This window comes from Argiope bruennichi, chromosome 1 (assembly GCF_947563725.1).
Source record: "Argiope bruennichi chromosome 1, qqArgBrue1.1, whole genome shotgun sequence".
Taxonomy (NCBI): Eukaryota; Metazoa; Arthropoda; class Arachnida; order Araneae; family Araneidae; genus Argiope; species Argiope bruennichi.
In genome coordinates this window covers 129,653,071-129,667,145 of record NC_079151.1, presented here as the reverse complement: position 1 = coordinate 129,667,145, position 14,075 = coordinate 129,653,071, and the positions used below count along the sequence as shown (strand labels likewise).

Genomic DNA, 14,075 nt, shown 5'->3' with positions numbered 1-14,075 from the left:
CATTTCATCTTTTGCTTTTTATTGTCTTTTACTTTTTACAATCCATTAGTTCTTTTCAAAAAGTTCCACATTTTAGTTCTTTTCAAAAAGATTTGTGCTGAAGGGAACAATCTAAAATTACATTTTATTTTCATATTCATTTATGGAAAGAATATTGAGAAAAACAAAACTGTATATATATATTAACAAAGGCTTTTTATTTTTATTTCCTTTATTAATAAATAAATTTTGGATATACCCTTTTGAAGTTTGTTTCTTTATATTTGATATATAAAAACAAAGTTATAAAAATCTCATGATTCAGTATTTTATTGTATATTGTAAGATGTTATGCTTAAAAATAATTCAAATAATAATGAATCAAATCTAAATTTATTTAGTATTCACAAAATTGCTGTTTCTTCTCTGCTTTTTGTATTATAATTATTTTGAAAAAATATTATTTATCATTAACATTGTTAATACTTACTTATTAATCAAAAATAATATTCAAAGATTTACTTTATCTTAATTTTTATTTTAGCAGTTTTCTTTCAGTTAATTCATGTGTTTAATTGCAATAACTCTTTTAAAAAATGAATATCAATATTCAACTAGCTTTGTAATTGTGCTATATATCTTTTGAAAATATGAAAAGAAATGGTTAAAATTTTGTAAAATGATGTTATATTTACTGCTTTTTTTAAAAATTAGCATTAAGATTTTTCTGTTTCTCTTCTGTAATTTCTAAGATATTAATTTAATATTGGATACTTAAAACTTAAAATTTGAAAAAAATGCATGATTTTTATTTACATTTAATAAAAATTCAATAAAATGATTTATTTAAAAATTGACGTATTTTATTTGATTTATTATGTAGATATATGTCAAAAATGGTAAATTTCATTTGATATTAGAAGGTCCTAATTTCAGTTACTGAGAATGCTCTGCTAGTTCTGTTGGAAATGGAATAAATGTAGCATTATGAGTATTCAAGTTAATTTTACGTGGTGAATTCGAATTTGCATACCAAAGTGGGTGTTGTTATTTGGAAAAATAGTATGAATTTAATATAGAGTTGTTTAAATAAAAATTAAGTATACTTTTGCATTGAAGGCTGTAATTTTAATGTACGGTAATTAACTATTGAGTAATAAATGTATTTAGATACTTTTATAACAGATTTTATTTATACTGTTATACTATTGACATAAACTAATTATCATTAAAGAAAGATAGGTTTTACTGATGCTTTTCTGTTGGAATGTATTTTTTAAAAAGCCAAAATTTTGTAATGGTAATGAATACTTCCTTCAGTAATCTGAAGGATATTGTTTCTTTTAGTCAAGAATGATAATTTTTTATTGGGTCAAATGGATATGTTTAAAGCAGGTTCATTCGAACAAATGCCATTTTCCAACTTTTTTAGAAACTAAATTTATGAGTTTTAGGAGCTTCAATTTTACAGTTTATTTTACTAAATATTATTTTGTTCTAATTAGTTACAAGTGAAGTACAAAAAGAAGGGAAAACGAAAGGGAAAGCAGAATCCTTTGCGATTTGAAGGTAATTTCTTTTATTTGCTGAATAAGATTTATTTCTTTTGATTGTTACATATTAAAGAAGTTTTGTTTAACTGAAATATGTTTCATATGAAAAATCAAGGAATTATCTTTGATTCAAGTTTCAGAAATTGCTTATTGTATTAAAAATACTAATTTTGAAGTTCCAAGATATTTGATTTGTATATGGAATATACAGGAATTTTTATTTTCTTGAAATATTATTAAATTTCAAATTTAAATAGTTTTTAGATATTTTTCTGTAAATAAAGCTTTTTTAGTATTTTAAAAATTGTAATTATACATAAAAAGTGTAATTTATCCATCTGAAAAAGATTATTTTCATCTACTTCTTGATCAAAACAATTTAGGGCTTAGACCTTATTTTATCTAAAGATTACATAGATTTGACTAGAATCTATAAATTGTTTGTTTAAACATTTAAAGAATATATGTTTTTTTCCCCCCTTTCTGAGTAGTTATCTTTTCAAAGCATTAAAATTATGATGAAATGTTACTTGCAGATAACAATGAATGGGCTTTGCTTTCAACTAAAATCTTTTGGACCAATATGAAGAATGAACTACTATCATATTATGCTTGGGAACTACCTTGTGATACAATTGATGCAATTGTAGAAAAATTCTCTTATCACAAACTATATATCATGCGTTCTTTTTGCGTTAAAACTGGAGTTCAGATTTTATTAAGAGAATATAATTTTGACCATAAGACAAAGCCTATCTTCTCAGAAGATGATATATTGAATATATTTCCTGTAGTAAAGCATATTAATCCACGAGTAAGTATATTATTTTCATATTTTTAACACCTAACTTTTATAATAAAACTCTTAAAATGTAGTTTATTGTATTATCATATTAATCATAAATTCGTTATTAGTTTAATAATAATTTTTTATTGAAAGGTTTTTTTGCAGTGTGTTTATTGAGGTTTTCCGGTAAATATAAAGTGATAAATAATTTTAATGCCATATATAAAAACTGTTGAACATATAAACCTGATTTATAATAGCTTGAAACTGTGTTAAAATTAAGCCACCAATTCAGATGTCAGATTTTTTCTGCATTTGATTGTATAGTTAGTTTTAATCTTGGGGCCCATAAAGGTAAAAATGAATATCAATTATTGTTATGTAATGCTGATGAGTAAATGCGAGACTGTGAAAACCTGTCCCCCCCCCCACACCAAAAATTATATGGTAAAGAAATTAAAAATACGAAATACAAAAGAATATAGAATGAACCAATATAAGGCAGAATAAGAATTTTGATAATATATTGAAAAATAAAGATTTAAAAGGATTTCTCGATTTTTGTGACAATGTTCTTATAATTGATGAATTACATTTTATGAGTAATACAGTAGTATCCAGTATTTCTCTAAGAAAAGTTTAATTTTAGAAGAGTGTAATTTTTCATATCTTAATATAATTGCTGATTAAATATATAAATTCTTGATTTTTTTTATATGAGTAAAAGTCTTAAATTATGCATGCTTTTATTTCTGTGCAGTTTCTGCAGTACTACTAAAAATGTTCAGTTACCTGATAAATTTGATTTAGAATTTTGAAAACTTATCCTCTAATGCTCAAGTTATGTACTTTGAATAATTGTAAAGAAGTTAATTTTTTCATGAATTTTGCTGTATGTTTATTATTTTCTAGGCCACTGATGCTTATAATTTCTACACAACTGGACAATCTAAGATACAACAAGGTTTCCTAAAAGAAGGTTATGAGTTAATAACAGAAGCTCTAAATCTATTAAATAATGTTTATGGTGCCATGCATCCTGAAATTTCACAATGTCTTCGGATGTTAGCTAGGTTAAACTATATAATGGGTGATCATGCAGAGGTGAGATATTTTTTAAATAAATTAAGCATTCTTCTATCATTCATGTATTGAATTTTTTTTTCTTAAATTGGTTCAACATATTGTAATTTAAATTTTAGAGTTGGTGCAACCCTCCCCAAAAACATTTTTTAATTTTTTTTTTGTAAAATTTAATTTGTTTAGTTTTGCAATCCAGTAGGGTAATGCTTATTTTTGTGTGTGTTTTTAATTAGCTTTTTACTTTATTTTTGTATATAAACTGCTAAGTGAATGGGAAAATCAATTTTTGTATTTTCTATCATAAAATTGCAATCATAAAGAAAAGTATTTGCATGAATTTTTATCTAGTTTATTCAGACTATTTTAGTGTTAAAATTTCTGCTTAACAATCAATCATATAATATTTGTATCACCAACATGAAATTCTATGGAAAAATATAATTTCTTTCTTGAAATCTGTCATTTTTTAAACTTGCCCTTTTCTTGCCCGTAATGACTTACTGGAAGGATTTAAACTTTGGATAAAATTTACTATACTCAAAAATGTTTACCATAAACACAGTCCTGATACATGTTAAATCTGTGTATTCAGATATCTTCCCAATAAGTATAGCATGGAAATGTGGAGATGAATATATCAGCTTAAGTATCATCCACTGATAATGAGATCCTTCCTGAAATAGTATTCTTGTTTAGGTTTTAAATGGTATTCTTGTAGAGCATTTTTAATATAGCTTTTAAATTGGTTGGTAATCAAACTAACATTTTTTTTTTCTTTCTTTCTTCAGAACTCTTAAGAGTTAACAATTCATTAGTTTAAAATTTTATTTGAATGATTTTTTCTGATTTTCATATTTTTTTTTTTTTTTCTATAGAAATGTATGTTGAATTGATCATATCTTTATACTTTAATTTTCAGGCTATGGCATTTCAGCAGAAAGCTGTTCTGATGAGTGAACGTGTGAATGGTGTTGATCATGCATATACAATCTCTGAATATGTAAGTCATTTTAAATTAATAAAATATTAATATGAGTTTTTTTAAAGTTCTTGTCTCTGTATTAAAAATTTTCTAGTATGTACTGAAAGAATTTAGTTCCTGTTGTTTCTTCGATTGATTTTTATCAAGATTCTGCTCTGTTTCAGACACATCTCGCCTTATATTGTTTCGCAAATTCTCAGATAACCACTGCTTTGAAGCTTTTATATCGTGCTAGGTATTTAACTCTTCTGGTCTGTGGGGAAAATCATCCTGAAATGGCTGTTCTAGATGTAAGTTGATGCAGTTTTTTTGTGAATGAAATACATTTCGTCAATTTTATCTAAAGTAGTTAAGAAATACAGCTTATATGTTTATAGTTTATGCTTAGCTTATATTTTTTAAATGTAGCGTGATTTTGACTGCTTATTTTAACTCTACATAAAAATGTATTTTACAAATTAATGTTTTCTTTTAAAATTTATTTAGAAAATAGTGCAAATTGATGTTCAATAAATAGCAGGAATTTATCTTAAATATTGATTTTTAAAATCTATTTATTTATTTGTTATTAATTTTTTCAGAGTAATATTGGTCTTATTTTGCATGCTGTTGGAGAATATGATTTGTCTCTTAGATTCCTAGAAAATGCCTTAAAGTTAAACATAAAGTAAGTTACATTTTCTAGTGACATATTTTCATTCACACACTTTCAATTCTTAAAATATGTCAAAATTTAAATGAAAATTGCTTTTATATAATTTATTTGCTTTTAATTACCCGGAATTTATTTTACAATGCTGAAATCTGCTACAAAATTAACATTTAAATATTTAGTTTTCTTTCTACTTTGATTATTAATTTTTGTAGTATCTTATATGTTTGTTAACTACAATGTATTCACTAATAAAAAAAAATTTAGAGGAATTTTTCAGAAGTGGGTTAGTTGAACTGTTCAATAAAATTTGTTCATTGCTTTTATGAAAAATTAATCCTGATATCATTAGACTCGAAGCATTTGAAACTGCTTTTAATAACCTAATATCTTTAATATTTTGCTTATTGTCATATGTAATAAATACACATGGAATTTCAATCTGTGAGTTTTTCTACACTTGTTATGATTAAAATTTCTGAGATAATGCTAATTTATATTCTTATTTGGAATAATCATAATGAGTATAATGGAAATTTTATTAAAACTGGATGAAAATTATCATTGAATATATTTTATATCTGTAATTTTGCATTATAATAATTTAAAAATTAAAAGGAATGTAATTGATGATGGATTAATGCATAATATTGGTTTTACATTTTAAATATATTTAATTACATTTCAAACAAAAAGAAATATAGTTATCTAACAAATATTTGTAGTTACTTTTTAAAAATCTATAGCTCCATGTTTGAAAATTGTTTTTAAATTTAATTCATTTTAATTAGTTGTGATTAGTTGCTGCAAAAACTTCAACAATATTATGGACATACGGCGAATGGAAAACAAAATCCAAATGTTTAATTTTAGATGCAGCTGTTTTTGCAAGGCATTGTTAAAAAATGTGTATTTACAAAAAGTACTGTATTTTCCCTCCCAATGTTTATTATTACATTACATAAGTATATGTTATACTGTGAATTGAGGTTTTTTATTTTATTTTATAACAGTAAAATGCATTTTGAAGTAGAATTTTCAATGGTAGCCTTGAAGCCTCTGAAATGATCATTTGTTCCTAATTGCTTAATTGTGTCCATATGTAATTTTACAACTTTCATATTGACTTATATTATTATAGCAAATGATATCAGTAAGTTCATGGATGTACTTTACATGAAACTCATGTTGCTTTTTGTATGCATAAATTAGAAAGTAGAGTCAAATACTTTACAGTAAGGAACAAAGTAGTCCAACTCCAAAGAAAATTGTTAAAAAAAAGCATATCTTAATTTTTATTTTTAAAATTGATTTTGTATTTGAGATGTAGTTAACAGGGACATTTTCATTTGTCTTTTAGTTACTATGGAAGCAAGAGTTTGAAAGTTGCAGTCAGCTATCATCTTGTAGCTAGAACTCAGTCATGTATGGGTGAATTTCGTGGTGCTTTACAGAATGAGAAAGAAACATACAGCATTTACAAGCAACAGGTAATTTTATTATATTGATTACTACTTTTGTATTTGGATTTTGTAATACGTCTGTAAAGTTTTTAATTAATCGTTCATATTAATGGCTTACTAAAAAGTTATTTTTACTTAATATGGTTATTAATTGTCATCATCAATTTTATTAATATTGTTTATTATGCACATCTAATGTTATTTTTCAGCTGGTGTTTTGTCAGTATCCCATGGGAAAAAAAAAAGAATGGGATCCACTTTATTTATGTATTCTTGAATAGAATTTTCTTGAGATGATCTGTAATCTATTCTATAAATTGAGATAGAGTTCTTGGGGATGATATTGAGTAAAAGAAATTTAAACATATAAGTAATTTTGAAAAAGAATATATTGCCATCATTTCTTAAAATATGGTATAGTAGTAAAATAAGAATGCAAAAAAAAAAAAAAAAAAAAAAAAAGTGCATTATTTTGAAATTTATTTTAAAGCAATTTTTACCATTTCCTGTATTTTATACCATATTTTAATACTTATACCTGAAGTTACTTTTAACTTTTGTAAATTTTTTGTTACCTGAATGATTATTCTTTTGCTTTTAGCTTGGTGAAGTCCATGAGAAAACTAAAGAAAGTTCCGAGTGCTTGCGGCATTTAACTCAACAGGCTGTGGTGCTCCAAAAGAAGATGAATGAAATTTATAAAGGAAATTCTAGTGCCATACTTCCACCTATTCAAGTAAGTAGTATTAATGATATATATCATTCCTTTCAGTTTTATGAATTTAAAATATGTGTTAAGAATTTTTTTTTTTTTTTTGGAACTATTAGAAATATTAAAATTCACAACAGTTCTTGCATGTTTCTTTGAATCCTTGAAAGTGGTCTTGTAAAAAATTGTCTCAATAATTTGCTTGAAATTATATATTCAGTTTTCATGCTAATTGATGATTATAAATAAAATCTAAAATTCATTATCATTTTGCTTCAAAATTTGTATAGCCACTTCATTGAATTAGATTTTTTCTTAGAGATTTTTTTGCAGCTGCATCTTTTCACTGGCATTTACTTTTTGACCCTTCTTTTTGTGTATTATGCCTTTTGGGATATTCTGAAATATTTCTCTTGCAGTTCTAGTGTTCATATAGCCATTGACTCCTCCTTTTAAATCTGTGATCTTGACAAAAATTGTCTCAAAATGTAATATATTATTTTAATTGTGGCAAAACTTTTCTTGCACTAAATTGTTCAGGGTTAATTTTTTTCTGTTTCTTCTTTGTTTCGATTATCTGAGACCCTTTATCTAATTTAATTTTCAGTGCCAAATCTCAGAGAATACTGAATTAGCAAATGATATTTAAGATGGTGTTTGACGAAAATTAGATGATTCCACCCCACCCCCAATTCACTATTCTTATTTTCTGCACTTTGTGACTGCTGCAAGAGGAGAACAAACTATGCAACTTCTGCAATTCTTTTCTCTACTTCTTTAATGGCCATCACTAGATCTTGAAATTAAATTAATGCAAAAATCTTGATTTAGAGTATTGGATGATGAAGGTAATGCTTTGCATAAAATTTTTTTCAGACCAATAATATAATTCTACTATTAAGTAATGGTAAAATTAAAAAACAAACAAACAAACATGTATAGCATGAGTTATTGTGTATCTTGTTTAAAGTAATTTTGAAAATTCTTTTGTATTTAAAAAAAAATCTAAACTATTGAAAGATATTTATTGGAAAGAGAATTACTTATAAAACTCAAGAAATTAAATCAATTGCAATTTTGTTTTTGTTTTGTTTAGTATTTTGTCTAATTCCTTCTCTTTTTGCATTTAAGTCTGCATTTAAAATGTATTTATTGTATTTTGAATAAAGTAATGCAATGAATTGCATACAATGACATCTATATCTTTGGAATGAACTGTATATTTTTGGTTTAATAAAATGTTTAATTTATTGCTGTGTATAGAAAGAAGTAAAATATTTCATTTGAATTCACTATTTAATTGTAATATCAGTATCAATTAATGTTTAATTTGGTAATATCTATATATATCCATCTCTCTCTCTTTATATATATATATATATATATATATATATTATAAATTAAAGTTCTACAAGTACAAAAGTTATAAAATAAGGATTGTTCAAACTCTCTGCTTTTTCTTTTTGCTTGAAAGAAATGTTATTTAGAATGGTTTCATAAATTATACAAATATTGTTTATTTTTAGATTCAGCCACCATCTTTAAGCAGTGTTCTAGATATGTTGAATATTATCAATGGAATTTTGTTTGTACAGATTAGGTAAGAATCATAAATTATTCTGTAACAATATTTTGTAACATTAACTGTAATGAATATTATTTTGATTATTTATAATATAAAAGCTATTTCTGTACATTTTTCCAGATCTTTAACAGAAAAGCTCAGGGTGTTAATAATATTTTGATTTTTTAAAATGTTGTTCAGTTTGCAAGTATGACATTTTGCAAACATTGCATTATACAACATTTTTTGAAATTACAGGAAATGATCTGAAACTGACCAAATTATGAAACTAGAATTGTCACTATTGTAGACCAAATCATTGGCTGTCTTGTGAAATATATATCTGTCAGTTGGGTGCAGAAATTCTTCTAGACCTTGGTTAACTTAAACTATAAAATTAAAAACTTCACTGCCTGAGATTAGTTTTGGTTGCAAATGAGAACATTTGTTTTTCAAGAATATTGTGCTAAATATCGTGAAACTGCTTAAAATTTCAGACAACCTCTGTTAATCCAAATATAATTTGTTATTTAGAGCATTTTTTTTTGTTGGAAGTATATATATTTAACAGTTTATAATTAACTATTGGACTACAATTAAGAGTGAAGACTGCGTAAGAAAGTTCATGATAAATTAAACTCTTAGAAAATAAAATGCATTTAAATTTTTACATAAAATGGGAATCTTGATATTGTTGCATATTTTTATTATATTTTTTCAGCCAACAAGATATTGAAAATTTTAGAGCTGAATTTGAAAGACGGCAGTTGAAAGAATCTGACTCACCTAAAAAGGACTCAGAGGCTGAAGTTAATGGACTTACTACTGTGACAGAAGCAACCAATTCCAATGAATCAAGTTAATTTCGAAACGTCCAAACTAGAGTTTAAAGCACAAAATATAGATGAGGTTTTTTCCTTGGAGAATTTGTTTTCCATGGGCATAAAGACTATAGAAAAAGTTAGCATTTTAGATAAGCTTTTCAAGAAAGGAAAATGTCATTGTGATTGCAAATGGCAAGAGACTGAAGTTTTCAAATTGTTTGTGCTGTGGACGGCATTTAAATATCATTTTCTTCATTCTAAATTGTCATTTTTCAAAGCTGCCCCTGAAATATGTTGTACTAAAGAGTATAAAGAAGGCACGTGGGGTATAATTTTTGTAACAGAAAATTTTCTATTTTTTTTACACTAAAAGAATTCTTAGCCTTGAAATAGTTTGGATAAATATCTGAGATCGGTTGAGATAACTGATGAGTTATTTAATTTTAAATTTAATTATGTGAACTTGATTTTTTGTTATTTTTGTTTGATTTATGTGACTACTTTAAATCAATTTACAAATATAAATGTGAATTACTTATTCATATCGTAGATGAATGGAAATGTCTGCTGTTTAGAATGAACTCCTTTATTCTGATAAATTCATTGAAATCATTGGGGGGAAAATAATGAATGAAAAGTGAATTTTTTTCCAGAAATTCTTGCAAATTTACTATATTATTTTTCCAAAAGAGGACTTTTAAATGTATTGTTATCAATAGTTTCAAATTTGAAATTAAAGAAATTCACATTTTATTTTACACTCTTTAAATATGAAATTCAACAGAATTTTTTTTTCATTTAAATTCCATTACAAAGTGGTAAGCAATATTAAACATCATTAACTTTTCAACTGAGTAATAGTTTTGTGCCAAATAGTTTATTTTTATGTTTAAAAATTCATATTCTGAATTCATTACGGGTAATTGATAAATTGAGATTACTTTTGTTTCATTCACTGTTTTATTTTTATTTAAAATTCTTTAAAAAAGATTTAATATCAAGCCAAAAGAACATTTTTCAGTTTTATATATTCATCTAGCAATCAAATGTTTCTGCCTATTTTTTGAGGATGGGTGACAATTTATACATTAAACTGCTTAATATTCTTCATCATAATTTTTTTATTTTATGGAAGAGTTGTTTATTTGCATCGATTTTCTTCTATCACTGCAGATGTTCATTTTAAATGAATTGACAACAAAGAAGTTAGCAGTTAATTTTTTTGTTTGAAACAATAATGATGTGTTTTTTTCTCAAGAAAGTTAATGAAATACAGAATTCTATTTATAATGTAAACTTGTTAAATGCCAAAATATGTATATTTCATTTTAAATGTTTGCCTTGTGTGATAAACAGTCATCCTTTTTTCTTTTGTACTCTAATCAAGTGTTGATTGTTTTTTTTCTGGTGAATTTTTGCATTCATTCAAGAACTTTGTTTCACAATTAGCTATTTCAGTTGTAATTTTTTTAGTAATGTCTGAAACATAATCTTTTAGTCGTTTGCATTAGATTTTAATTTTAGTCAATTAATCATTCTAGTTGTACCTTCTCTTTGTATTTTGTGTATCATTTGAGTTTTACCATGAAATTATTTTGTATTGACTTAGATGATTCTGAATGAGATATTTTAGCAAGGATATTTTTGTAGTTTGTTTTTATTATCATGTGTTTTTTTAGACTAGAAATTTATCATTGGTTAAAAAATTTTTTTTTATTATTCAATCAAGGAATGAAGTTTTTTTGTTTCTGGTTTACAGACTCTTGGATCTGATGTTGACACACACACAAAAAGTTCTTTATAACCGACAATTTCGATTTTCAATTTTGCCTTTAAAACTATTTGCAACTATATTGGACTATCTTTTATTTTAGGCTCCTTGATTTTATTTAACATTCATTTTAGTTCTTCATACATTAAATTTCTTATGCAAATAGTTTTTTTTTCAATCAGTGGCGTTTTGTTTTGATATGCATATCATTTTTATTCTAGATTGTTGTTCCTTCTATTTAAACTGTTTTATGTTGAGCATGATTTTACGTGCAATATTGTCGTATGACGTAGGATTATGTGATAGTGCTCAAGTCAGGAGTGAAGTGAAACAATGAATAGTAGTTGTTACTTTATAAAATTTATCATGTTATAAGTATAGTTAAATTAAAATACTTTAGATCCTGCATATGGATTTTAGGAATAAATTTATTATTATTAGGCTTTTAATAATAAAGTAGCTATTTATTATTCCATTTTTAAAATGTTTTTTGCAATACATTGTTTATAACAAGATGAATATAGAAGGCATAAAAATGAGTTTTATTGTAGTTACACATTTTCTTCATTACTAATAGAATAGTTTTGCCTGTGAAACATTCATAATAAATATTGCATATTGTTAATCTAAGAGTTTTCAGTTAGAATTTTTTTGTTCATAAAAATTAAGCAAATTGAATTTTCTTGTAAAATCATGCTTTTTTTTTTAATATTCATAATACTGAAATTGATTTTTTAAAAAATAATATTGACTGAAGTTTGCTGCTGGTTGGTAAAAATGTAAAGCTCTAGCTTACCTTATGATGGCATAATGTAATTGAAATTCTATTGTTAAAATTAATTCTTAGTTGTTCTTTAAAATGTATTTATTTTTTTACCATATTCTTTAAATTAAAGTTAAAATTTTTTCCTATCGTTTTAAAATTTCTCGATTTTACATCTTTATTGTTATATTTTTTGATGTATTAATGACCTTGAAAAAAAATCGACTTTGTGTCTGCCATATTTAGATTGGAATCCATTAAGATTTAAAGAAGTGTCTTAGTCAGTTGTAACTATTTTATATGCTACCAATTTTTGAATAAACATTTTTTATGCATATTTCTGTGATCAACGATAGTGACTTCAAAATCTTTTATTGAAGTTTCCATACCTTGTAAGACTTTTTAAATTAGTTTGTTAAATAATTTTCAGTTGCATATTTTGTTCTCATTATGAAGTATTTTACAGTCCAAGATTTTTACCACTGCAAGTTAGTGTTTGTGAAAATCCACGGCTCTATGCATTGGCGAGTTAAAACTTAATGCAGATCTCAACAGTTGTGTTATGTGTTGCCTCGCTTGCATAACTTGTAGAACAAAATATGTCTCAGATGCAAATCTCACTTAAATGCTCTCAAGAAACCTGATGGGACCTAATGTTTTACAATTGTTATAATAAAAATAATTGAATTTTGCTTCATTGTTTTTTTCCTTCTGTTTTTCATACATATCAGAACACATGTATTTAAATATAGGTTTTCCTAGAATTATTATTATGTTTGTATCCTTCACTAGCCACCTTTGGCGACCAGTTGATTTGTCAGGGATATTGGTCGTATTAAATTTCTAGTAAATTTCTTTGATATAATTTCATATTTCTAATTCATCTAATGAATTGTTTTTAACATAAAATTGTTATAGACGTTAATATTGTTATTTTAATAGACTTACACATGCTATATTTATTATGTACATGCACCTTCCTAATGGAGACCAGTTCCAGATATTATAGCGCTATTAAAAATATTATTGTATTTATATTGTATGTTATCCATCTATTTTCTCTTTCGCGGTATTGTAATATACTTTTCATATATTTTTTTGAAACTATGCAGATAATAAACAAAATCCTTCTCTAGTTTACATTAATCTATATATATATATATATATATATATATATATATATATATATATATATATATATATATATGTATATATGTATATATGTTACCGTTAAAGTATATAATGCAGTTATTTCATAGAATACCTAGTTATTCCATGAAATAACTGATCGTGTCCGTTAAAGTGTGTAATATGTTATTAATTTGACACTTTAACTGGTTATTCTCTGAAATAACTAGGTATTCTATAAATTAACTAATGAGAGACAGTTTGTTACGTCATGGCATGCAAGAGCGCCACCTACAACAAATGTGATCTTGTTCATTCGAATGCTGTAACCCGTTGAAAGCGGTTGCACAAAATAAAGCCTGAATAACTACATAACGTCATCCGTATTTTCTTCTAATACATCCATTTTTAATCGACGATAACATTGGTCCGTCGAGCCGGAGCAAATACCATGGATAAAAAAGTTGAAAAAAGCGATGACCAAGAAGCGGTTTCAGAAAAGAAACTAAATAAACTGAAAGGTTCGATAAAAACTACTTTGAAAAGAATCGAAAGTTTTAATGCCGAAAGGTCAGCTTCCAAGGACATTAACGCAATGGAATTAGAAGTGAAATTAAGGAAACTTGGACAATTGCAAGCACAGTTGGACAAGATATCCGAACAATATTGCGGTATTGAAACGTCGGAAGATATAGAAACCATCCTAGAAAATATTGATCAAATAAATATAAGGATTGAAGAAACAGAGGTAGGTCTGAAATTGCTATTAAATTCAATTAAAGATGAATTTAAAATTAACCCTGTTTCAAAGGATAAT

At 25.4% G+C, this 14,075-nt stretch overlaps 1 protein-coding gene across 2 annotated transcripts in view; it reads left to right on the top strand.

Moving 5' to 3' along the window:
* The window catches only part of LOC129986553 (clustered mitochondria protein homolog), a 43,774-nt gene extending 30,952 nt beyond the window's left edge, over positions 1 to 12,822 (top strand). For both annotated transcript variants that reach the window (XM_056095380.1, XM_056095381.1), the window contains exons 26-35: positions 1,485 to 1,548; positions 2,069 to 2,346; positions 3,232 to 3,423; positions 4,322 to 4,402; positions 4,549 to 4,674; positions 4,966 to 5,051; positions 6,397 to 6,526; positions 7,101 to 7,235; positions 8,735 to 8,808; positions 9,494 to 12,822. In XM_056095380.1, coding sequence (XP_055951355.1) covers positions 1,485 to 1,548; positions 2,069 to 2,346; positions 3,232 to 3,423; positions 4,322 to 4,402; positions 4,549 to 4,674; positions 4,966 to 5,051; positions 6,397 to 6,526; positions 7,101 to 7,235; positions 8,735 to 8,808; positions 9,494 to 9,635 — 1,308 coding nt within the window. In that variant the 3' untranslated portion in view covers positions 9,636 to 12,822. The remainder of the gene's footprint in view (positions 1 to 1,484; positions 1,549 to 2,068; positions 2,347 to 3,231; positions 3,424 to 4,321; positions 4,403 to 4,548; positions 4,675 to 4,965; positions 5,052 to 6,396; positions 6,527 to 7,100; positions 7,236 to 8,734; positions 8,809 to 9,493) is intronic.
* The last annotated feature ends 1,253 nt before the right edge of the window (positions 12,823 to 14,075 follow it).